The sequence below is a fragment of the Fundulus heteroclitus genome, chromosome 14, assembly GCF_011125445.2.
Source record: "Fundulus heteroclitus isolate FHET01 chromosome 14, MU-UCD_Fhet_4.1, whole genome shotgun sequence".
Lineage (NCBI taxonomy): Eukaryota > Metazoa > Chordata > Actinopteri > Cyprinodontiformes > Fundulidae > Fundulus > Fundulus heteroclitus.
In genome coordinates this window covers 8938721-8966032 of record NC_046374.1, presented here as the reverse complement: position 1 = coordinate 8966032, position 27312 = coordinate 8938721, and the positions used below count along the sequence as shown (strand labels likewise).

The window sequence follows — 27312 nt, the reverse complement described above, 5'->3', positions numbered from 1 at the left end:
ACATTGTAGATGCAGCTCACTGGAGGTTTTTTTTTTAACAGGTTGAGGGCACCACATATCTGTTGGTGACCCCTGGTATACAGGATACCATTTCTGAACACACAACATGTTCTAACATCTGATCTCAGTCTATCTTTGCAGGATATCAACAACAGGAAACTGAACATTTTATCTGCCGGACTGGGAAAATGTTCCAGTAAGTTTTAATGTCAGCTGCAATCTTGTAGAGTCAAAATCTGTCCTGAACGACCATTTGTCTTTAACAACATAAAAGCATGAACCCCTTGTTCCAGTTGGTGTAATGATGTAAGGGATATTTTCTTGGTGCACTTTGTGCCGCTTGGTACCTTTTCAGCATAGTTTAAGCTCTGAAGCCTCCCTGATTATTGCTACTGACCATGTCCACTCCATGGTGACCACCGTGTCGGTTTCCGATGGCTAGGTCATGCACGATTGTGTGCAAAGTCCCAACCTTCAACTGATCTCATACTTGTTACTTTGGTGGGACAATGAGTTCACCGTATGTCAAAAAGTCACCACACCAAACGATCGCTGTAAGGAGGTGGAGACATTCAGCAATGTTCGTATAGACAGCAAGTCTGCAGCAACTGCCCGATAAGAGCAAGGTGTCCTCAGCACCTTGGCAGGTTAGGGTAGATCAATGACAACATTTTAAAGAAAATTAAGAATCCTCCTGTTTTTGTTTTCAGAAACAAAGGTTCAATACTACTTTAAAGCAAGGCACCTGCTGCTCTTAACCTACTACACCACGTCTAACCAATAGATTATTGTTAGGCATGTCTCCTGATCTATTTTATGCCTACAGTCCTGAAGAACTTGAACATTTTGAAATCCTCACCTAATGATCATTACTGTCAGTCCAGTTTTCTTGCGAAAATTTCTCTTCTAAACAATGACTTCACTGATGAGGCTTCAGCACACAGCGGATGATCGTCTGAAGGAAGAAGGATCTAAGAAGTTCTACGAATTTTCTCGTCCTCAAACTTACGCATCCCGTTCAGCCGCGTTCTTCAGGCTGACGCTTTCTGCCGGATTCTTTTCTCCTCCTGTCTTTTTCTTTTTTTTTTACCCATTTTCCAACTTTTTCTCTTTAACGAAACACTGCAAACCATGTCAAGATATGCCAAGCTGACAGCTAATCATTTTTAAGGAATCACCTTGTTAGTGTAAAATACTGTTTTTATGACAGTCAAACCACATTATCCTTGACATTTTTATGGGTTTAACGAAAGAGATTGAAACAAATTATGTGTTTCTGTGACAGGCTGCAACAAAGCGCCTAAAGACATAATTTCAGATGGCTTTCTGTAAGTCGTTTATGTGCAGACAAAAGAGGGGTTCATCTATTCTCTTGAATACTTATTTCCGGTGTATGAGGTACAGGTTGGTTCTAAGTTGTTTTAAGAGAAGAAGAAGAAAAAAAAATCCTTTATTAGCGAGTTAAATGCAGCAACGCTACAATAAAGCCGGCTGAAAGAACTTCAGAAAGCTTAGAAATACTATCGCTAAGTGGTTCTAAAAAACCCGCCTTGCCTCCTTAGGAGATAAATGTAGGAGCACTGATTGTGCACTCTATATGTACCTATACACGCGGTTCAATAGCAGCAAACAGATAGCATACTGAACTACACATCGCACTTGCCCACTGAGAAACATTTTCGCCCTTGGAGCTCTCCCTTTTCTGCTGGTGTGTTTCCGGAGAAGCTTTCGAAAGGGCAGCTGACTCCTTGTAAGAGGGGGATTAATGCTGCCGGCGGCCCCTTACTCAGCAACGCTGACCTCCCCTCTGAGTGTTTGGGGGGCTCTGTTTGGCTCGAGCAGGGTGGGAGTAGCTCTGAAGATCTACAATAAAGGCACATTTCGCAACCAAGGGACGCGGGCTGTGCAGTTCATCATGTGCGCTTCAATTAAAACTCCGTCTCTCCTGCCGCATCGGCAATAAAACACCGCAACAGACAATGCTGATAAGAGCAGCTGTTAGAAAAGGGGGGGGGGGAAACTTAATTTACTACAGATGTCTAATCGAGAGATTGCAGGAATACGATGGGTTCCATGTTACTCCAGTGCGCAGATAAGTTTCACTTTTCCTAAATTCATATCAGTTCATAGACCTCCCTCCTTTTTCAACCACCTTCACCTAATCAGTGTCATGTCTGAAAGCGCAGAAAAAAATGGGTTAAGGCTTTATCACCGCTGAGCCAATAAGGTATTTTTTTTATTTTTCTTCTAATGTCTACAAAAGGCAATTTGATTTTGGGCATTGGTTATAGCAGATCACAAATGGTTGTAAAGAAAACTAAATTCTGATGAATCGGAACATTTTCATACAATTTTTGTTGGAGTCAGACCAAGTTTTGGCTGGTTTCCACTTTTTTTTTTTTTTTTAAAGCCAATAAAACAAGCAATTATTTAAACATTAGTCCGTTCCCTGGCATATTTAGATTTAAAGTAATCTTTTAATCATACCAACGTGTTTCTTCAGACTGGCAGTGATATTAACGTTTTAAAGCCCCAACGTCAAGTCTGATCTGTGGAGGGAGCTAACGGTTAGGGTGATGGAAAAGAGGCCTACAAATCTCATCAATAAATAATCAAAAGAAAGCAGTGGAAACATGCAGAAAGCTGGTTAGTAATTATAAAAAAGGGGGTTTGATTGCTGTGATGCTATTCATTCCTTGGATTAAATAGAAATAAGAAATACATTTTAATATGTCATTTCCTAAATAAAACAGAAAAACAGATTCTTTTTTTTCAGAAATTGATACTCCTTTTGCATTGTTCTATATGTTTGATAGATTTTCCATCACATCATTTGATAGATTGGTTGAAGGGAAATTGGAAATCTAAAACTACCAGGGTTATAGAAATTTTAGGGTTTACTCTACAGATACGTGACTCACATTTATTCGGAAATGTGTAAAGGCCTTACACTGTGTTTTAAGACATTACCATAATCACACACAGGAAATCTTTGAAAGTTTCAAACTTAAGTACATTTATATATTGGGAAAGAAATCTCATGTTAGGAAATTGTTGTTTTTAATAAAACAACCTGTCTCAAAATTATTGGTAGCCCTAAAAATACTTTTCAAATAAATGCCGCTGAAACATTTCTTAGTTTAAATGTTAAAATTGTTATCATCATTTCAAAGAACTTCTAATCAAATATATTTTTGTCTTTGTGGAATATAATATGACACAGAAACCCATTTCCTTTAGCCTCTGCCCACTAGGCTAGTTATCTTGCCACCACACACAGCGACCAACATAGTAAGGGATGTTAAATAAAAATCATTAACTCCAGGCTGTGGCTTGTGGGATGTGCGCTGGATAACTAGTGTCATCGGACATCTGACTCCATCCTTAAAGCGTTTTCACTGGATAATCTCTCTAAATGTCTGGTTTTACTCCAGCAGGGAAGTTAGCTTTAACTTGGATTTCTCCGTCGCTTACTGCAGGTAGCGGTGGCTTTTCATGCCGTCAGCCGTCCCAGAGACGGTGGTTAGCAGGACTCTGTACACACTGAAGTCGTTGGTTCGCTTAGGGATCATCAACAAATTCCAGTCAGTCGGAGCATGTAAACAAGAATTTCCCCTGGCAAAATAGCTTCCAGGTCATATGTATAGACATATAGATTTCATATCTATGCTGAGTCATGTTACTACCTTAGACTTTATAAAATCCCCTTGGTGACTCAACTCGTCTCCAAACCAACTGCACATTATCAGCTCTTCTGTCTACCTACTACTAACGTAATCTCACTGAGTTTGCTGAGCACTATGAGGCCCTACCTGTTTCGGTCAGATTAGAAAAAAGATTGATCTTTTTTAGGATGAGCGAAAGATGTAATCTGGAGAGGCCCTGAATTTGTAAACTTCGTGAAATGTTCTAGTAGAATACTCTCCTTTGAGCAAAAAGGGGGTTGTACAAAGTAGTGACGGCCTGGGGAACGATAATTATGACACTGGTGATTTTGTTGAAAAATCACCAGTGTCATATAACAAGGGATTTATTTCCTTCAATGAATAAATTTGTATTCAATTTAAAGTTTTTTTTCTTTCTACATTCTCTCTGTAACGTCATGCTACTGCAATAAAGGATGGATTTATTTTACGACTCTTTAAACATTGTTTCCATGTTGCCAAACTTGCCAGAAAATAAAATAAAAAAGCGGTAGGTTCCTTGGCAGAGGAAGAGTCTAATAGAAAATAAACCAATTACAAGGTTATCCTTACTGACACATCAATTCAGAACCAAAGACTTGATATTTGTTGATGTAGTGACTAAAAAAGCACGAGTTCTCAGTTTTTCCGATTTCAGTAACGAGGGAAAACCATTAAAACATAATTTTTTCATTTTGTGATCTGGTGATCACTGGTCAGAGCCAATAAGTGTCTCTAAAGTGACTCTAAAAGTGAGCACATAAAGTCGAGTTTTTTGCTTTAGTCTGCACTCTGTATTCACTTATATAACTGTGTGTGTCATGGTGGCTTCCCAGCCGTCCTGTGTGAGCTAACTTTAGCAGTCCAACAGAACTAGTGTAGATGTAGTGTAGAAACAAACAAAAAAAAAAGGGGGGAAAGAAAACAGAAGCAGTCTCACTGAACATTTTCTCAGCCGCTATGTTGTCTAAAAATGTGAAACTGAAAATTATCACTCTCTTTGATCTATCAGAAAAGGCCGTCCTTGGAGAATAAAAGAAAATTGTGTGTGAAATTGCTCCATTATCGTGTTACACAGAAGCACCGCTGACATCTGCCTGTTTATCTGTGGCCGGTTAGCTGTGCTCAGGGTGACGCGGGGCTGCTTTCATCGAGCCAGTCTGCCATTTTGGGAATATGAGAGGTAGGGCGCGCCAGTAAGCGTTGCAGCAGGAGCCACCGGGGACACCTGACATATGGAATTAGCTGCCCCTGCGCTCCCCTCTGACACTTTTCGTCTGCTCTCTGTCCGTCAAGCGCACGCATGCGTGTACACGGCCCGACGCCGAGGCACAGAATCATGATATAAAGCCAATGCGCCATGTGATGCGCGCTGTCAGACACATGCGCCGTCACACGTAGGATCAGACACGGACCAGACCCAGACTCCCCCAGGACAACAAACATCACTTCGTGGGACATCAGACGACGTGTTGCTTCGCCGTGGAACGTGCCTGACCCGTGACGGCCGTGTTTGCTGTCAACATCTTGTCTCTCCACATCATCTGCTTACGAATGTGGAACTTAAAAAGAAAGCCTTTTGAGGAAAGCTATGCGACCGGCCCTGGATCCGACAGACTTTGGGGGAAGTGAGGCCGTCTATTAACATAAGCGTGTGTAAGAAAATGATAATGAGTCACTGTCGTCTTTTGTCTCGTTTCTCTTTAACTCCGTAAGCCTTGTGCCCTGCTTACCCCGTGGGACCATTTATTCTGCTCAAGCCAAGACAAAAAAAAATACAAATAAAATCATGCATGTAACTTTCTGTATGTGCAAAATATCGAGGCCGGTGCCACAATGCCATGGCATCCCAACGAGACTGCCTGATACAGGCTGTAACAGCCCCTCTGGGCGAGAAGATTAAACAGCAAACTGCATGTCCTTGTTTTTAAGGGATTAGACAAATTTGGAACCTGCCATACCAAGATGTACTCCTGGTTGAAGGTATCTTTCATGGCAGCCTCTGGTAACTCTGGTTCCAAAGAGACTAGGACAGCATTTGAATAATGCACAGAGGGTCTTCACAAAAGCTTCGAAGGTGCACCCCATCCCGGGGGCCGTGACTCTCCTTTCCCCCTTGGTTCTTTTTAAAATAACAAACACTCAGCTCAGTTTTAAGTTATTAGCACGTGGTCCTTGAGCCAAACCGTAAGAACTTGGTGGTTTAATCTATGTGAGACCAGTTAGTGCTCGACTACTTTCAGTTATGCATCGGTAATGTTTGTGGAGTGCTTTGTTAAATTAAAATATAAAACTGCGTGTTTCCATGCCCTGATGTCAGGTGGGGTAAACCACGTTGGTTGTGTTTTTCTATAGGTTGGGTTTACTTTCACACTTGTGTTTATCTTGCATTCAGCCTAATTTCCCCAAAGGTCGTCAGAACACTAAAAGCTACGGTTGACTGTTTGCTATTTGGTGCAAGTAAGTTTCTAGATCACTTAAACTGGGCTCCCTGGTGGCATCTCGCCTGTAGGATGTGTGCTCTCACGGATGACGGTGTGAGGTTTTCTGCTCAGAGCCGTTGTCTCAGGTGTCAGTCGTGTTGCCACACCACAGCTGGTCAGCGCTTTAACACCCGCCGTCCCTGACCTCTACAGCCTAGAAACGAGATTTTACCGTCAGAGGTGACATTTGGCTTGTGCAATTAGTCAAGGCCTTCATTTGATCATTTTTATTTCTTTACCTATATAATCCTACGCAATCCACTGCTTAGCCGTGACTGCTGAAGGTTTTTATTAAATGTCTATCAGGGCAATTTCTGGAGCAGTGTACAGGGGAGAATCTGGTAGAGAGTGCTGAGCATTGTGAAATATGTGTGGCAGACGAATGGTTAAATTAAAATGTTGAAGTAATCTTAAGAGAGAAGCTTTTTTCTGAAATGGAACTGGTGACATTGCCTAAGGTGTCACCCTCTAATTTGCCTGAGGATTTAGTAACTCTTTGATGTGTCTTTGAACTGTGAACAACAAAAAAGAAAAAAAAAAGAGATGTTAAAAGTAGCGGATGCTGCTGCAGAAGGAGAAGGTGCTGGCATTGGAAAGTTTGCGACAGCAAGCTGAATCGGATAAAGCTCTTGCTTTGTAAAAAAATTGAAGCGGGAATCTGAAACGCTTGGATTGACTCGTCAGTGTGAGAGGTTAAAGCTAAAGAAAGAAGGCAAGTTGCCTGTGAGTTTTTGTAAGTTGGGGTCTCACTGTGACACCTCCGATAGTTGGTTTGGTTTACACCTAGCGCTTGAGTTTAGTGGAAAACAATTTTGACACGTTTTCACTTTATTCTAAAAGGTTACTGGCACGAGAGGCTGCTTTGATTCAGAGGGCGCAGTGGCACTTGAGTGTGTTTTGCTTCGTCGTGCTCAGGAGGCTTTTTACATGTGGAGTTTAAGTGACTGTCAGGGTTGTGCTAAGGTTAAAGCTGCAATGTCGAAGGCATATAAACTAGCCTCTGAAGCACGGACACTATAGGCAGAGGTTTAGGAACAGGAACGATTGCAAGAAAACTCATGTAGATTAGGGCTGAGCAATTATTCAAATTGATCATTTACTGTTGACTCCAAACAAAACATCATAATAATAATAAAAAAAAAATTCTTTAAAGGAGCAATAAGGTCAATTTCACCACTAAGTGGAATGCTGAGCACTGTCTGTAGACCAAAACAAGATGTCTGGCAAGCCATGCCTCTCTCTACCTCCACTCTGGTTGTAACCTCAAAATGTCTAGCGAAGAAGTAAGTAACACATAACTTTATAATGCTGTTAACAAAAGAACGATTCGATCCCCTGGACGTGCTCTCTGCCATTCTGCTCCTACGCGACGCTGCTCTGACGGCAGCTGTTCACATGGACGTACGTGCGCCCATGGCCGGAGCGGCTATGTAGAGAAGAAACTGGAGAACAACACAGAGAGCTGGTGTGTGATGTCATACCATATTCCATCTAAAAACATACCTTTAGTTATTCACAATTTTTTTGTTCTTTCTATCTAAAAAAAAGAAATTTCACTAACTGCGCCTTTAAGCCTCGTTTTGCAAGTTTGCTCTTAATTTAAAACATCCCAAGACTGATGCACGTTACACTCCCTTTCAGTGTCGGAATGCATACGGTTCATGGACCTTGTTCTGCCAAGTCAGCAGGAATGAAGTGACTCATAGTTGGTACGAAACATCCAGCAGTAGACAACACCATCTTTATAATTGCAGAGGTACAAAAGATGAAAGGATTGAAATGACCGCCACATACTGGGATAGCAGGTCAAGCCTGTTTGTTTTTTGTTTTTGGTGTGGGTATGCTTTGGATCCTCATTGTAAGCTACAAATGTGGATCAAAAAGACATGGTTTGTCACGTTTCAAGGTAATTCATCATTCTCTAAGTGCAACAAATGCATTGTTTTTTATTAATAACTATTTTAAATAATAATTATTTCGAAAATAATGATATATCTGTCCTTAATTGCATAATGTAGAATTTATTCAAGCTTTTCTCCTCCATTTTTAATTGCTAGTCCAATGATGTATTGACGAAACCCTTTGATTTTATTTGATGGTTGTATTACCATTTAAGAATTCGGTTTCAGTGCAATATCTTTTAATAAAACAGTGATACCTAAATCAGAGGCTGCTTGCTTAGCTGATGAGTTTGTTTGAACTCATAAAGAGCTTATTTTATGCATTCCCCTTTGGTGTTAATAAAGTATTTTTGTATTTGAAACTGACTTGAGATGCTTTGTCTGGTCCAAACAGGAATTACTGCTAGTTCTGATGAGGTACTTGTGACTTTGACAAAACTTGTAGTTATTGTCAATAATAAAAAAAACAAAAAAAACTATTGTGCTTTTATGCAGAAGCAAAAATGGATCACAGGTTAAGCTCACTGCACTTATTGCTCTGGTGGTACAAAAAAGAAGTCCAGAGTTGAAGTGAGACCTGCTGAAAAATCTGATTTGAAAATGTTGTTGAAAGTGATATTAGTTGTATTTCCATCAACATTTTTTATATGCATTTTGAAATATTGCATTAGAAAACATTGATGGAAATGGCAAAACTCGAATTAAATTCCTCAATTTTGCAATAAAAAAACGTTTTAACGCTCGCTTGTGGGAGGTGTTTGGCTTTTCTTCAAAAGAGCTAATACACTAAATTGGAGACGGAAACACATCTGTTGAATACATTCTGGTGTAGGGAATATTTGCCTCAAATGGCTCAGATATTCCCATAATGCACAAAGAATTGCATTTCTTCCTCAAAGTCTCCCGACAGCAAGTAACACCGCCAATGCTAGTTGACATGACAGAGCTATTAAAACTGGCTTTATAGCAACACATTCCTGAAAACCTCTCTCCATGTGTGGTCCATGCTAGTTTGCATTGTTCCTGTTTATTACAGCCATGCGTAATGTTAACTTCTGACGAAATGACGCTTTGCGTAGCTTGATTATTAAACCTTATGATGGAAAGATTACTATTTCGCATGTCCTATTTTGCTTCTTTTTTGGCAACATTTAAAACTTCCTTCAAAATCCATATGGCAACTGGATGGAAACATAGCTATTAAAGCTAGGGTTGGCAATTTTTCCGGAAGTTTCCCCTAGTACTACTCTTCTGCTCCTCGGTGGGATCGTGTGAAAAAAATCTCTCAGATCCACTCTGGTCTTATTTCTTTCTACTGAGGCCTTTCATCTTCTTATCATAAAGTTGTACACGGTTTGCTTCTTGCGACTCTCAGCCATGTTCATAGTATATGGTGAGAGCAGTGGAGCTACAATGAAAAGCTAACACAGAAGCTAACCGCTAAGCTAACCAGCTACATAAACACTACAAGTGTGCAGCCAGCAAGTGGAAACTAACAACGAACGAGTACGCACACCGGTGTTACGTGAGCGTGTCAGAATGATTGGCATGCTGGACAACCAATAGATAAGGCGATACCTCCAGAACTTGAGGGACAGAGGAGGTTGAGGGCAGGACCAAAACTCTGACAAACCCCTGCTCTTCGGTGTTTTTACAGACCTGCAGCTCCCACAGAGATCGATTTTTTTAACCTCCTTTTTCTGAATACATAATGTATTGACTACTTTCAGGATGGAAAGACGATTTTATCCAGTATAACAAAAAGTGTGTCTGAACAGGATTACCAACTATAGCTTTAATGAGGAGTGATGTCAAGATGCCAGGTACAATCTTGCATAATATTGGCTCATGGCCTTTGTTCATCCTGGCATCTGTTTTGGCTTTTAAGAAACTTTAAATCTATACCTGAGCTGGGTGTAGGGGGGTATGCATGTATCTATAATGCTACTTTCAGAGTTGCTTAATGCTGAAGCCCTTGATTGTTTACACACACCAGGGGCCTTTAATTGTTCTAAATTATTTGGTCATCTCTACTTCAAAATCTAGAAAAAATTATGAAGCCTGAACTGAATAATTCTTCTCTGCAGATTCAATATTTTAAACATATGTTGATGTTTATGAAACCACTATTGTAATTGTGAGAAAAAAGGCCCCTCTGAATGTTATAAAATTAGTCCAACCTTGACTGAACTTTTATCTGTGAAAACCTCAAAATTGAGGTGTTAAAACTGTGTCCTGGAACCCCCTGTTACATATCATCTCGTCTTGAGAGTCGACTTTCTCATTACACCCCTTTTTGTGCCCCTCATTTGTCAACAAGAAAGTTTCTACCTCGACGCCTCCCCAGTCCCTCCCTCCACTCTCTTTTCCAGGCTTTTTTTTTTTTTTTTTTACCCATCCCGTTGTAGCTTAGCCACATCCCAGACTTTGCTCCTTTAGTTTGCAACCGGTCTGTTTTCACCAAGATACCACTGAGCCAGAAAGTCAAGACCGGAGTGTTTTAAAGCGGCTCCCCCAGAAGGATTTCCAGTGTATCTTGCTCATGTAAATTAATCAGAGCTCATCTGTTTTCCTCCCGTAGATCTCATAACCTTCTCAAACTTCATTTAAGCGCCAACCCCCACCAGGCAAACACGAAACTCATCAAATAAACTAACAAACAAAAACAAAATAACAACCTTCAGTTGTGGATCAGTGGAGGAAAAGAAAATATGTGTCTGATGAGGACAGCAGCGGCAGGGGTGGTGTGGGTTGTGTGTGTGTGTGGGTGGGGGGTGGATTTGGGGGGCGGAAGGGAAAAGGAATAAAAAGAATACATTATGTTCAGTGCATTCATGTTACTTGATGAAACAAAACTTCGATCTGGATGATGACAATAAGTTGTTGGTGTTTACAGGCCCACTCTGCAGTTCTCCTACAAGGAGCTTGCTATCTTTGGAGCAGATGCTGTGGTGAAAACGGCTGCTTTTCCATCATATTAACAAGTGAAAAGAGGGAACTGTCACAAGGTGCTTCCTCCTCCGGCTGTGATGCATGCCCCTCAGTCTGGCCTCGCCGGCCTGATGGATGAGCTTCTCTCAAAGCTAAAACTGAGCCCCCAAATCTGGGATCGCCGCCGTGGCAACGAACGTCGCAGTCGTTTTGCTCCATGCTTCATGTCAACAGGAGGAAATATCACGGCCACATTAAGCAGCCCGCTCCCCGCGTATTCCAATAACGCCGCTACAAGGAAAGCACTTTTTGGATAATGGAGATGAAAGGTGATATTGACAGGGCTGGGAAAGAGGGGGAGGGAAATCCTCATTTTGTATTCAGGCCACTTACTTCCAACATCATCATTAATGCAGGCTGAGAGTCCAGCACACCCTGGTGTTTACCATATGCAAACTCATGTTGGGAGCGAAAATAAGAAGCGCTTTCCTTTGAACAACCATGTGCAGAAGGGGGGGAAGCACGTTGGAGAGAGAAATTTACTCTGAGCTTCTGAATCACCAGAAATAGGCTGAAAAGGCAGGCAAAAATAGAAAAGCGTGATTATGTTTTAACGACTGGTGGGGGAATTAACACACTGCCAGCAGTGACTCACAGGGTGTTTGCTCTCATTTAAATGTCATATGTGGAATAATGTTGAGCTTTTCTATATGGGGAAGCCAAAGCAGGATTTAGAGACATCATCCTCGTACCTAATACTTTCACGGGATGAAAAGTCTCTCTTCCTTAAAGATTTCGCTCAGCTTCTCGCCTGAGATATTAGTATTCAGCTGACCTCCGCTCAGTCCTGGATCCACTGTGCCAGTGGCTACAATGGTAGACTAACTGCACAGAGCTGATGCTCTTAGATGGAAGATTACTCGCCTCAGGAAGGCTTTTTGGTTGTTCCTGCCTTTTGGACCAAATCCTGACTTAATCAGTTTGAATAAAACAAGTGTTCTCTAAGGTCACACAAAAAATAGAAACCAAATTAAAACCACCTTTGTAAGGTAAGAACTGTTTTACAAAGCTCCTTGTTTCTCTCTCCACTGTGTTCTCCAACTTATCTACAAAATTACCTAGCCATGAAACCGTGATTTGACTCAACCCAGAAGCAAGGGTCTGGGGCCTACCTGAGGGGAAACGTTCGATGACGGGCTGGTTGTCCACCTGCAGTGTGGCGTTGCCGCCACTGCGCGTGAATCGCACCACATGGTATTTGCCGTCGCTCACCATCACCGCGCTCTCCTCGATGGTGATGTCGTCTGTTCCCACGTTGAAGATCACGCCGACCTTTCCTCGCTCCTGCAAGCGGAGAACAAAGAGAACTTGGTCAGAGGAGCGCCCCGCACGCGGAGAAATTAGAAAAGGACAAATAGAAATCTCCTTCAAAATCAATTGAAAGTTTGTGTAAAATATATGTAATATTCTTTTTTTCAATGCAATTTGGTTTGAAGGTTACTATAGCACGTGCCACTGGGAAGACGCCCAGAAGTGAAGCCAGAAATCATCTGAGACACCAGACAACACTCGCTGAGAACAGGAAGTCTCCATGAGCTGTTACCTCTATGACCCGATGTTGGATAAACAAAGTCATGCATGGATGACTTTTAGGATCTCAACGCTTTTTAATCACGCCATTAAGATTTTCCCAACAAGGATTACAACCACTGCTCATATTTTAACCATGATTTTACCCAAAATAATCAGGCATTTCCTTCTGTCTAAAAGGACCTTGGTAATTCCTAAATGGTTTGCGGGCACAATTATCCGTTGGGATTGTCAGATGGGCAAAGAGATGAGAAAGTAACATGCAAAGGAGAGATTTCAGTATATTTAAAAACAATCCAAAGTGAAAGCAGAGATAGTGAATTTCACAGCCAATCGTAAAAACACATACCACAGTGACAGGCGGTATCCAATCTCAACAGGTAACGGTACGCTGCTTTTATAAAGAACAGATTAAAAAAGGCAAAGAGGTTGCAGAAGTCAAGTTTTTCTTGAATAAGAAACAAGACTTCTAGAAAAGCTAAATAATTGACTCGATATGACATGTATAAAGTTTCCCTTTCCACCCATGGAACTGTTGAATTTTAGAGAGTTTAGACAGCCACATTTTACCATGGAGTAAAGTTCTGCTAAATTCAACTGAACATAGGATAGACTGGAACAGTCAAAGGGTTTGAGCCATGAGTTAACACACACAGGTGTGTCATCTGCATAAAAACAGAATCCAGCATATGATACATGATCGCGAAGATCTATATAGAGAACAGAGTGAATGGCTCTGCTTATTGTTGCTGAGCAACTCTTCATATTTATAGACAGGATAGCTTTGCTTTTTAGTTGCATGGGCACACACCCAATAGATACATTGCCCTAATATTCAGCAGACTAATGTCTCTATGAGCATTAGAGCTCACCCACGTCATCCTGGTAAAAAGAGACAGTACTTACTGAGAACTCAGACACCTTTAGTATTCATCTTCCGGACGACCCTCCTCCCTTTCCCATTTATTAGTGTTGACAGCCGCCCACTGCTTTGAGTTTATTACAGTCAACCGCCTACTCTACTCTTTCCTCCCGCCAGTTCTCTCCTCAGCCTCCATGGTTCCTGTCCTTAGTCCCAGGAAAGGTCAAAGTCATTTACAGGCTGGCAGAAAGCCGCAGAGCAAAGGGTGAGGGAGGGAAACAGAACACACGAGACAACAGCACTGCAGACACCCGGCGGTCAGTCTGCCAGTAATTCCTCTGGAGCAGTTTAGCCCAGCAACTCCAAGACTCTGCTGGGTTAGCTTCTGCCTAAAACCACATAGCTTCCTGACTGCCAGCGCAGGTCGGGCTCGTTCACAGACGGGGGTCACATTTGCACACCACTCGCTTCTCTCGCAGCGACGACTTTGTTGATTCCATTATCCCATTAGTTATTTGCATTTATTCCAGTGCAACCCATATGCTGAGAAATTCAGAGGATAATGTGTGGCTTTTGCTCGCGGCTATGTTTCATTATTCATAGCTGATTAGGAGATTTAAGGAAGACAATAAAATACTGGAATGGTATCTGAACTGGAAAGAGCTAGTTAATTAAGTAAATAAGTGCAGAGGTTGTACAGTATGTTAACAATTAGTATAATCAGCTAAACATATATGCAAGCGAAGTTCTAAGTGGTCCCGATTACATAAACCGAGCATGCCCAGAAAGTAGGGCTCACAGTTCAGTCTGAGAATATAGAACGGACATTAGAGTAGAAACGGAAACTACCCCAGCTCTCGGACATGAACACCGGACTTAGATGAGCTTCCCTCAGTGGTGCTTGATGGACTTCCACTCAGATGATCTCATCCTGCAAAGAGGCTCAAATGGCAAAGTGCTTCCACCTTCTTAGGTGCCTAATGAATTGATTCATGTTATGTAGTAACCCTCACAGGCTTTGTGCCCACTCGTTATACAGAATCCTAAACCATCATGAAGCAATTTTTAAAAAGCACAGAAGAATGACGACTCAATCATTGCTGAGATTACGGCAATTTTTCAGATACTGCATCACAAGGAGGAAAATGACGAGGGTTGGTGAAATCTGTCTGGATGGAAATACCACAATCATCTCCATTAGGCTCCGCACACGGGGGTGTGGGGTGGGGGGACCATAATCACAACACCTTTTCTTGCTTTTGCTTGGAGAATTAATTCAATTTGACACAGCAAAGCAGAATGAATATGTGCCATTAGGGCTGAAAAGCTGAGAGGAGAGTGAATTTTCGCGATATTTACACAGAGATTAGCATTTGTGTTCCGCAACATTAGGGTTCTTCTCCGTGCTGAGGGAATGTATTGAGCCCATTACAATGGAAAGCCTCAGGGAACCTGTCCTTAAAAAAAAAAAAAAAAGATTTTAGTGATGCAGTAATGACATTTTAATGGCCATTTCCCTTAAGCGAACATATCTCTAGACACAGAAGGAGGGAAAAAAAACACTCTTTGAATGACTGGGTGCAGTCAAGCCTGCATCACTGAAATGAAAGGAGCGCAGGGTAACCTAAAATAAGGCCCGGCTGCTCTTTCAACCCCACCACTTCTCAACTACTGCTTAGCAGTCCTTAATCTGCCGCAGCTGTCAGCCAGCGTCAGGAGCCAGGCTCTCACATTTCCCCTCTTTTATCTGGAGGTTAGCTCGTCTAGCTTTTCTTTCTGCAGGTCAGTCGGAGGTGTAGGTAGGGCTTTTCACCGCACACTGATACAGTTTCAATTACATCCAATTTAAATCTGAAGAAGATGGAATCTCTTTGAGCTGCTGAGCTTCAGCGAAACATTCAGACATCAACAGTGGCGAGAAGATGAAAAAAAAAAGTCTGCAGATTGGGAAGCGACTCAGTTTCGGCCAATTTAATTTTTGCGTTGTGGCTTAAAACTACAGAAAAACTGAAGCGCAATATTTTCCAAAGTATCTTTCTTGATCTGCACTTTACACATTTTGTAAAAAACACAATTTTATAAGGTATATATATATATATATATATATATATATATATATATATATATATATATATATATATATATATATATATATATATATATATATAGGCTTCAGAGGTTTGTTAGAGAACATCAGTAGACAGAGAGCACCATGGAGACATTTCAAGCCGGGTAGGGTAAGAGAACAATATCTGAAGCTTTATGCCTCATTTTAAGCTCAATCCATCATCCAAATATGAGAGCCGTATGGCACAATCGCAAGTCTACAGAGACATGGCAATCTAAGTAAACTGATAAGGTGGGCAAGAGGATCATTACTCAGACAAGCTGCTGGGGTAACTCTGGAGGAACGACAGTGATCCACAGCTCAGTTGAGATAATTTCAACAGGAGAACTTTTAGTTATAGGCTACACCTGGTGAAAGAGTGGCAAGAAGAAAGAAATCCATAAGAAGTGCTATTCGCGCTGGGCCATGAAGGAGACACAGCAATCATGTGGATGAAGGACAAATGGGACCAAAACCAAAACTTTTTGGTCAAACAACAGCCCTGACCAATGAGAGCTACAACAGCATGTTTTAGATGAAAGCATATTTGTGTATTAGAAAAGCCTGGTCTGGGTCCAGACTTAAATCCAACTGAGAATCTGTGGCAAGCCTCAAAAACAGCAATGTTTACGGACGCTTTCCAGCTGATCTATTTCACAAACAAGAATAGGCAAACATGGGAGTCTCTAGATGAGCAAAGCCGGTAAAGGTATGCCCCAAAAGACTTGCAGCCATAATTGCAGCAAAATGTGGTGGTACAAAGTACTGACTCTGGGGGCTGAATAAAACGGCCCACCTCACTTTCCAGATTTCTATCTGATAGCTAGTTTGTTCCTCTTAAAAAAAATATGTGCTTTCACGCCGTTAGATGACAAAATGTACAAGCGTTGTACAGACACTTTAGCAAAGCACCTTTAAACAATTTCCTCCAGGTTTCAATTTTTGTTTTGGGGAAATTTCTTTTTTTTTCGACAGCAGAATCTACTCATCGGTCTCCCACAGTTCCCGCTGTCCTCCCGCCAGACTCGCCCTTTCCCCCCCCCCCTTTTTTTTTTCTCCTCAAAGACAAACTAAATTAGCTCTGGAATTCTGCTTCCGCGGCTGAGAAAGAGCAGCGCCGGAATACGGAGAGCGTTTCTGTCTGAAATATTTCCACATGACCTTGCAGCAAGCGAGAGTGCGTCGAGGTAAATGCAGCCGTCGAGAGGGGAATGAGAATGAGGCAGAGACTGCAGTGGGCGTGTGTCTGTATGTGTGTGTATCAGGGTTATCTGGCAGCCTCCGAGAGCTCTGGCTGATCATTGCGAGCAGAAAAAGGAAGCGCAGAGGGAGGAGGAGGAGGAGCAGACAGAGACGCCGTGCAATACAAGGACAGAGGAAACCTTGATGGTCCTCTGGGGCCTTAAGGTGCTTTGAGATCAAAGCTCTTTTTGAACGCTCCGAGATTTCTTTGTTTCCTCCTCGGCATACATGGTTAGTCAATTAAGAGTGGGGGAATGGAAGGAGAGGGACTGTGAGGGTAGTTTTGAATGTTTCTTTGTTTCCTTTAACAGACAGCTCAATTAGGCGGTGCTCCTTCTCCAGCAAACCCTAAAGGTTCACACAGCTCAGCCTCTCTCAATCTGATAAACTTAGAGAAAACAAGCGAGGTAGAAGGAGAATGGCTGGAAGAGTTTAGCAATTTGCTACGTCAACACATCTCAAGAAACTATCAAAAAAAAGAAAAAGAAAAGAAAAAGAGAGAAAATGAAGAAAAAGCAGCTGACCAGAGCAGGAATCTGCTGACGTCGATAATTCGCTTTGACAGACTTCATATTAACAGTCCCATGGGCTGATGGAAATGCAAACTACTCATCAGCTTCTTTCCCCATTTCCCAATAATGATCTATCACAGCCCGGATCTGCTTGAGCCTAACTTGACGTGCCAGTGTAAGTATGCCTCTCTGCAATATTTATGAGCTTATGAATCAGCCAGTGGAGCAGAGTGCACGGAGACATGCCAGATAAACACATTTTAACGGGACGCTCAGCCCAAAGCGGTCGCCCCCCATGCGGACGCACGCGTGCGTCTGACGTTACGCCCGCGTTGTTATAGCAACTTAATATTTTATACAGACTTGCACCAGAAGCGTTGCTTTTTAATTTGCTTAATGTTCAAATATAAGCGTAATTTGTAAAATGGGATGAATATCGAGGGGAGGGGGGGGGGGGGGGGATTTATTTTGAAGTTATCCCACAGGCGCCTGCTACTGAGCCTGAAAGACTATCAGAAGATATCTGAGCATCTCCCCTTTGAGGCTAATTCTGCCTCTCTATGGGTAATCAGCCTGTCAAAATGCACGCGTAACGCCTGCAAGTGGAAATCAGCTGTGGCATCTGCTACAAGGAGAACATTATAGCTGGGCGAATCTTCCACACAGAAACAGCAACGTTACATAAGGAATAATAATAATAAAAAAAAGATTGTTGCATAACTTTGAGACTTTATGCAGGCGAAATCACCCACTTTGTGTTCGCTAAATGTCTTTGGAGCGTCCGGTGGTGGCAGCCAGCGGGAAAAGGTGGAGCCGGGGGGGGGGCTGGAATCAGCCAGCAGTTGTTTAGCTCTCCCGTTTCACTTCTCTCATCAGTCACCTGAAGTGCTGCCACAGACGGAGCTGCACACGTGTGTGATCGTGATTTGGCTGACCACAGAGCACGGGCAAACCATAATAGTCACCTATCAGAGAGGACACGGATGGTTTCACTCACCACACACCTCTTTCTCTGTTGCTGCTCAGCCAACTCATTTGTATGTGTTTGCCGTGATCTCTGGCAGTCACCTTGAGCGAATAACCCCCCCCCCCCCCACCCATTGCCAACACACACACACACATCTCTCCATCTTAATAGCACTTTATCTCTCCCCTCCCTCAAACTCCTCCTATCTTTTCAGCGACGGTGGTCATCTGTTCTTTCTCACCCTGACAACGAAGACTGGCTGCTCTAATGGCAAATCACATCTCATTGAAAAATCAATGAGTTAGACTAATGTGCTGTGTGTGTAAGCGCGCGCGCGCGCGTGTGTGTGTGTGTGTGTCTGAATCTGAATCTCCCATCAGAGTGTGACTCACGCTGGGCTTGCCTATTTGTCCCGGAGCACACACAAGCTGGCGGCGAGCCCTGCTACTGCGGAGGGAGGCGACCGTTCGGCTAAAGAAAGACAGCGAGCGAGACTCGTAAATCAGCCGAAAAGAAATCGCCGTCTGTAAGCCTGATTATAAACTCTTTGTCGGCTTCCAATCTCCGACATGAGAAAAACAAACCATCCTGAGCCGATTCCATGATGTCTGCTGCTGGGACTACCAACCGATTTTGGTAGTGCCCCCCTCCTCCCACATGCACACACACACACTCTCCCTGCTGACTCACGCACATCGATGTAAAGAGGAGAACGTCCTGGTGCAAAGTTACACTGAGGCCTGCTACGCACCAAGGCTGCAGGAGCAAACAGGGACTTTTTCCTTTTAAACTGCTGGGATTTAGACGATAGTAAGAAGCATGAAGTGGAGGTTCAGTGAGGTGAAATCTGTGGGGGAAAACAAACAAACCTGGTGAAAACATCCGATAGGAGTGGATGCAAGTACCGCGGTAACCTGGGCTCCATCTTGAGTGTAATGATTCTTCTTTGAACAAGGCTAACCGATAAAAGAAAGTTAAGCACTAACTTGGGCCCACAGAAGAGGAGGCTTTCGTGCAGAACTCTGACAGGGACGCGGGTGATTTGATTTGATGGAGCCAGCGTGTCTAAAATGGCATCAGACGGCATAATTGGAGGCGTCATGAGTGGAATAATGCTGTTATCAGACAGTTGCCAGAGCATTCAGCAATCAATTAAAACAATAGATGAAGGTCACCAAAGAAAAGGTTTGCATTAGATAGCATCATCAGAACTTGGAAGAGTTTGACGGGGATTGTGTTTTGGGTTTGCATGAAATTGGTTTGTCCCTCTGTGGATTTTCCCAGCATCTCAGGCAAACTCTGGAAAAGACAAAGTCCGGCATGTATCCTGTGTTTTCCAGAAATGTAATGAAATGAGAGCATTTCTGAGTGGGGTTAACTGTGTTTTGGAGAACTTTGGAGTCAACGATGCGGTTTCTTACACAAACTTTAATCTAAGCACAGATCTCCTTACACACAGGCATCTAACTCTGTGGGCAACTAATAAAGATAATATGCAAGCCTCTTCCCTCACTTTAAGCTGAATCCTCATGTGTTAACCATTAAAACGGAGTTGTTAGAGCACCCCAACTCTGTTGTTATCATGTCTGAGCCTGCTGCAGACACGGAGCGAGTCTAGCCGTTGGTTTTCAGCTACATTGGTGACAAGCAGAGTAATAAACCCAGAGCTCAATGCATCGTGTCACTTCTACCTTATCACCCCAACCATCATACGGTGGAAATAACAGAACAGATGTCTTTGGATTTCCCCCGCAATGTTTTTATTAGCTCAAGTGTTTCAACAGAATCAGAATGTCATCAAAGTGGAAAGACAGCCCTGTAGTGCATTTAACGTGTCTGTATTTAAAAAAAAAGATGTCTTTCCAACCCAATGGCACGATACGATGTGTCATCTACCCATTGGCTCCTCTCCAATCTATTTGTTCCAACATCTGGCCACCGTTGGCTGTATGCCCCATGTGCCGTTTAACCACACGATATAAAAGGTTCAGCTTCAGGCGAATCCAAATAACAGTCCAAAATCTGATAAGTTCTGGTCATACTGCCATTAGATTTCGCTCATTTCTTGTTGTCTCATGTATACCATTGTCTGACTAAATGGGACCATTTCTTATGGGTTTTGTTAGTGCATACTGATTTTAGTTTGAAACTGAGACAAAAGGGTGTATTAAAGCTATAGTTGGTAATCCTGATCAGAAACACTTTTTGTTATACTGGGTGAAATGGTCCTTTCATCTTAATAGTAGTCAATGCATTGTGTATTCAGAAAAAAGGAGGCTAAAAATGTAGATCTCTGTGAAAGAGGCCGGGTTGTAAACACTGTTTTGGTCCTTCCCTCACTCTCCTCTGTCCCTCAAGTTCCGGGGGTATCACCTCATCTGTCGGTGGTCCCACATGCCAATCACTCTGATATGCTCACGTTAACACCACTGTGTGTGGATGTTTTTTTGTGTGTTTCCGCTTGCTGGCTGCGCATGCTCACTTCTAGTGTTCATGATCTGGTTAGCTTGGCGGTTAGCTTAGCGGTTAGCTTAGGTTTTAGGCGTTCGTTGTAGCTCTGCTGCTCTCACCGTATACTTTGAACATGGCTGAGAGTCGCAAGAAGCAAGTAGAAAGTATAAAGACCAGAATGGATTTGGGAGATTTTTTGACGTGATCCTCCTGATACGCGGAAGGTAGCAGGTAAACACGGTCTTGCGCAATTGCAGTTATTCAAAAAGGGACTTGGGAAACTTCCTGAAAAATCGGCAACTCTACTTATAAGAGATTTTTCTGCCTCTTGGTTTAACTAATTTCTTCATGCATTACTGACGTATAAAATGTAATGACACAGAGCCATAGAGATAACATTAGATTACAAAATCTTTAGAACTTGGTGATAAGAGTCTCGAGGAAGTGCATTGCTTACATTTATTTGGTTGTTCACATAAACCTTTTGATGCGATAATTTTGATAACCGTTTTAACCACCATCTGTTACTATGTCCAACCTGACTTTTTTATTCAGATCTTTACAGTTGCTTAAACTTGTACCAAGTGTGACAGGTCTACATTTAACCGGTTTATCATACAAAAGACAAATAAAACTGAGCTGGGATATTAAGGGAATATGTATCCGTGGTGTTAACATAGGCTTGTGATTTAGACCACTAGAATGCTGTCAAGAGCTGTGTGATGGGAGTTTAAATTTATCAAGAAGTGTAAATGAAACCTGAACATTTCAAAGAGCAAGGATGTCTTCATGTCACTGCCTCTTCAGTTCTTCAAAGATGGATGGAGGATTGGAGAGAGCAAGAAGACAGAAAGAGAAGGTGATGAATGCATGAGATAGAGGGTATGCTGAGGTGTTGATACAAGAAAACGTCTGTAAGAAGCAGAAATGGTGAAAAAGCAAGAGAAGGGCTGGAAGCCACATCACCGAAGCTACGTGGGCGTTTATTCCTTTAGGAAAAGTTAGAAGAGGATCTCTGTTACTGTGGCAGTGGAAATCAATGGCAATCCACCCACAGTTCATCGCTTTACTAGGATGGCCCCAGACATCTGGAGATGTTTGCCAATTTGGCTGACTTATTATGGGATGAAAAATCTTACAACACCTCTAAAGTTTCTTGTGCATTTTGGCTTTCTTTTCCTGTCTTTCCTTTTTCCCTTTAGCCTTTGGATCTGCCAGCTCCTGTTAATCCTGTGACTCCAAGATATGGCAATAATCCCTGTATCTGCCACAAAGCCTCATTATTCTGCATGTAATCGTGAGAACAAAAACAAAGCAAGAGCCGATAGCCGATGTGACATTTTATCAGTTTTTCAAAAGAATTGAAAGCTAATTCAAAATGTCAGTTTGGTCATGTTTTTGCTTTCTACCGGACAACATGAGTTTGAAAGTGATTTTGTTTTCTATCTGTTCCCCAACAAACCCTGAGATGTAACTCAGAATTTCTCTCCCTTCCGCTGACATTTCCTAATCTGTGAGCCGTCATCACCAGCTCTCATCGCTGTGCTGACCTGAGTCACTAACATGGTGTTAGAACAAGCTAATTGATCCACAAGTTTGTGTAAATGATTTGGGAGAAAGAAGTGACTCCCAGATGCTGTGTGGCACGCAGGGCGGGGCGCATCAAGTCAAAACAAAATAGGATTGTAGATTATTCCTGCCTGGCAGCGTAAATCTAGTCAGCAAACTGTGAAATGAGATATCGGAGTCCTTCAATATTGTGCATAAGCTGTGTTTTGTTTCGAGGCTTTGTGAAATAATAATCCTTTGTGACATTGTATGGGTTAATTCTGGGCCATGGTCGCTTCTGTCTTACTTGATGTAACAAGGCCAACACATTTAAAAAGGTGTAAGTATCACTGAACTATTTTTTTTTTTTAATCGCTGAACTCAAATAAACAAGAACACAGAAATACATACAGTTCCCTTCAGGAGAATACATCCAGTCATCATGGGCCTGAATGTCATCTGGGATTTTAATGATTTTTCCAAGGTGGGATGATTATACAAGAAAACAACAAGAATTGGGTCCACTAGTGAATTTATTGTGGATTTTCCACAATCCACACAGGGTCAAAATGGGACACAGATTCTCAGAAACATTTAGACAAATGTCCCACAGCAAGTCAGGGAGAAAATACTTTGTTTCCAAATGTACCTTTTCTAGTACTGGTTGCCTTTCTTCACCATAATCAGACAAGAAATCATTAGAGAGGGAAGAGTGCCAAGGTCCCGGTATTGGGAATCAAACGGCAGACGTCTCCATTGAGGACAGATGGCCTCTGTAGTTGAGACGCCTGCTCTAATGCTATACCGTTCACCGCCCTAAAGAAACCATGTGTTGTAGCTACCAACAAGCATAATTTACATCTCCTCTAATCAGAATTACACTTTCAAAATGGTTGATTTCCTGGTACACTCCTGACTTACAAACATAGTCCAAATATATTCAGTCCATTTATTTTGAGGACATTCATGAAATTTGTTTTTAGTCCGTATCTACGGTGAAGAATGCAGAGTGACCGTCAAACAGGCGTTCAGCCCTTTACCAACTGCCAAGCATGGCAGAGGCAGTCCTATGCTGGGACTCTGTTGTGCACCTACTGGTACTGGTCTATTGTAAAAAGTGGATGCAATAAGAAAGGAGGTAGACTACCTCCTAAATTCCTGACCTCACCTAAAATTACCAGCTTTATTGATAAACCTTGGTCAGAGTTTGGTGTTCCAAATAAATAACGATTTCAAACCATCTAAAGCATCTGAAGCTTAATGCCAAACATCAAGCTTCTGGAATAGCTCCAAGCAAAATACTGTTCAAAATATGGAGAATAAGCATTAAAACCTAGTCTGTGCCAAGAAGATGACAAACGTAGCCTAAATAAAATCCTGGGTCCTGTCCACACGAAGATGAATCCGATAAATCTTCCTACCCGATTTAGAAAAAATGTGCATCCACACTAGTGGACGCAGCACCACTGACAACGCTGTAGTAGGTTTGCCGGGCCCATAGGAGGTGCTGTGACACACTCACAGACACATGCAGAAAACACTGAGCATGCACAAATAACTCAAGTGCAGCTAACACAGCACCATGGCGGGCCATCGGTTACAAACATTCACGCATGTTCAAAGTGATACTTATGCGGTTTGGCAGGAGACACGGCGTGCACAGCGGACTTCTTAGAAAGGAAGAGTCAGAGGACAGTCCTCATAACAACAGCAATATATTCACCTCAGCATGAATGCAGCACCGGATGGCGCCATGTTTGTTTCCATTGGTAAGAGTGAGACACATGCATGTTGCAGAGAGAGATGGTGGTAAAGTGCCATCATTTAAGAAAAGACGTGGCTCGCATGCACACACCCAAACACAAAACTGGAGTTTTTAAGTTTTTTCCACTCTGGGACCCAGTTTAAAAAAAATTGCATCTATGGTTTCCCAAAATGTGGGATCTGTGCGTACGCACAGTCTTAACGACAAAATAACGTTGCAGAAACACCCAATCCTGTCTGAATTGGGCATTAAATGGCCAAACGTCCAATTAGACCAATCTGGTCAAACCAATTACACCAAAAGCTTGACTTGCCAAGTTCTTGTTTTTGTTCTATTAAAGTTGCTTGTTTGAATAATTACACAATAGCAGTAACAATAGTGACAGCATATCTACCAATTAAAGATGGAAATGAGCTTTTGACCAGAGTTGTTTAAACTTCAAGAAAAAAACTGTGCACCTAAACCTTATCAATCATGGAAGTGAACATATTCAACATATTCTGAGAAAGATAGTTGTGGCATATCATCACAGTGTATTCATCTAGAACATCAGGCGATGTTGGATTAGTGGACACAATATATGAGGAAGGACAGGTCTCAGACAGTCAGACAGCTGAAGTCAGTTGGTACACACTTCCTTCTTATGACTTCCTTCTTTATTTTGCCTGTCTGACTCTGAAGCTGCGTGTGAGGCCTGCGAAATATTGTTTTGATATGAGTGTTTGTGCTTGTTGTGGAGGGGCCTGTCTCTCTGTGTTTCAGGAGCAGCGAGGCAGGCAGCTGGCTGAAATTCAAAGGAAACACTGTGACCTTCGGTCAGAATCAAAGTAACATGTTTTTTCTCGTGCTTGTTTTCACCCGTCCAGTCTTCCTGCCTTTCAGGCTTGCTATTGCTCTTCCACTCTTTCTGCCGTGCACATCGTTGTTTCGTAGAAACATGACCAATATCCCTTCGAGCTGGTAATACGGTGCAGGCGTTTAATGTGAATTTGCATGTCTGAAATCAGCAAATGCCACAAGCTTTTCTTTTATAGTTACCAAGGTGACGAGCTTCCTCTCAGGCACAGGTGACGGTTCAGGTTCACTTTCAGGCTCTTTCTGTGCAGCTATAATTGCAGCCGAAGGTGAAAATATTGACTAAGGGGGCTAAGCACAAAAATGCACCGCACTTTTCAGATTTTAAATGTATGAGATGTAGAAAATCATGTATCATTTACTTTCCACTTCACAATTATGTGCTGCTTGCTGGTACATAATAGCCGAATCCTCTAAAATACACTGCTGTTTGTTGTTGTACAGAGACAAAATGTGAAAAAAAAGTATATGAATATTGAAGCAAGGCCCTGTTTTCCTGTGGGATTAAATTTGGCCCCAAAAAGGAAAAACAAACAAACAAAAAAGCAAAACAAATAAATCGAGCCTAAATCTGTTTTCCCCCCTCCTTTTCATCTCTTTTCTTGCCAGGCTTATCTGAGTCAAAGAAAGCCTCCATACTTTCTGTACCGCTTGTGGTATAAACATGCTTTTAAGGTGAACTTCTCTAAGCACAGTAAACAGAAGCTTTCAGACACTAAGAGCAGGGCAATAGGTGCCACTAAATGTTGAATTTTAGTCCAACGTTGCATTTACCATTAAGTGTGAAAGCCAGACATGTTCTCAGTAAAGAGCTTCTATCCAAGTACGCTCTTAAGGTTTGCTTTGATTTGGACCCCAGACTGATCAATTGCACATACGGCCCTTTTCTACTTTCTTCATGTCGTTTCACCATCATTTCACGCACGTTTGGTCTCTGCTAACTACCTTTTCCGTCCCCCCATGCGTTACCTAGATAACCATCCAACGGTCCCTCACTCATTCATCCTCTGCCTTCAGGTCCCCCTTGTTGTCTTTTTGCCTTTTGGTCTCTGCAGGCACAGTTTGATGTAGAAGCTGGTAGAGGAGAACAGCTCCTGAGCGCTCAAGCTAATATTTGCCCTGCGCTAAACTGAGCAAACAGGGATGAAGCAAACACCTCTGTCCCTGCCTGGCTGCCTTGTTGTCCTTTCATTCCCGTCCTGTCTTTTCAGCGCTGCCGTTGGAGCTCACCGCCGGCTAATCAAGGCTCCCACACCGCCCACATGTTTTTTTAAGCAAAGCACAGGATGAGTGATGGATCTGATACCATAATCTGTGGCCGCTGTGTGTCTTTCTAAATCGGGGTGTGAGGATTATTAGCCACACCTGTGCAATCCAATAGTTTCCAAGTTAGCAGTGCTGCAAGGGCAGCACTTATAAACTTCCACGTTGTTTATTGTGGAAAAAGTCACAAATTGTGCAAAAGTCTCGACCCATCTGTTGTTTCTTTATATTTTGATTCAGATTAGCCATTGATTGAGAAATGGTTTTATAGGATTTCCAGCAAATATGGTCTGATTTGTTCACAGTGGTGCTTAAAGTTATCTATTTCTGATTCAAAACTCCAGGGTCTGTGAGAATAAAGAGGGCTATTAAGTGAAATTGTGTATTTGTAAGAAAAGAAAAATCACATTTTTCCCCTAATAGTCTCACTTCCTTTACATCAAGGTAATAAAGACCAATTTTCTTTGATCCAGATTGAAGAAACTGTCTTGAATTCTTGCAGTCTGAAGCAATATTTTCAGCACGGGCACTGAATAAATGTTGATGTTGGAGCTTTAGGTGTTGCTACACTTCATTAGAAGGTGTTTCTTCCTCGATTAAAAAAAAAAAAACAGCTCTGTTTACTGTGACTTTTCTCTCAGGCATTAAGATCCCGTATTACTGTTAGAGAAACATGAAAAAGGACAACACACTCAACTTTAAGCTGCCGGGATGGTAGTTTGTACAAAAAACTTTGGATTTTACGTAGATTAACAGAAAGTATTACATGACTGTGCAGTGGAAACAAAGTTTATAAAAATCTGAGCGGTCACCTGCATTTGTATTCAACCCCCTGTTCATTGTACACACATTGAAGCACCATCTTTTTTAAGGTTAATCTCTACCAACTTTGTACATCAATATAAAAAAATGTTGATCGTTCTTTTTTGCAGAAAAGCAGGGCTATTCTGTACGGCTACAGCCTTTGTGCCTCTAACAGGTTTTCCTAGATCTAGTTACTTCTATCACACAAGATGAAAAACAGTGTTCCCACATCATGCTACTGCAATAACATGTTTAACTAAGAAATGATGTTCGTTTTGTAACACCATTTTGCAAGCAGGCCGGGAAGTTAAATAGAGGTCTTATATGATGAGAGCACATCCTTCCATA

General features: G+C 42.1%; 1 protein-coding gene across 10 annotated transcripts in view; it reads right to left on the bottom strand.

The window, feature by feature from the left end:
- The window catches only part of nrxn2b (neurexin 2b), an 871341-nt gene that overhangs the window by 53405 nt on the left and 790624 nt on the right, over nucleotides 1–27312 (bottom strand). For all 10 annotated transcript variants that reach the window (XM_036146226.1, XM_036146219.1, XM_036146224.1 and 7 more), the window contains one exon: nucleotides 12171–12342. In XM_036146226.1, the coding sequence (XP_036002119.1) occupies nucleotides 12171–12342 (172 nt within the window). The remainder of the gene's footprint in view (nucleotides 1–12170; nucleotides 12343–27312) is intronic.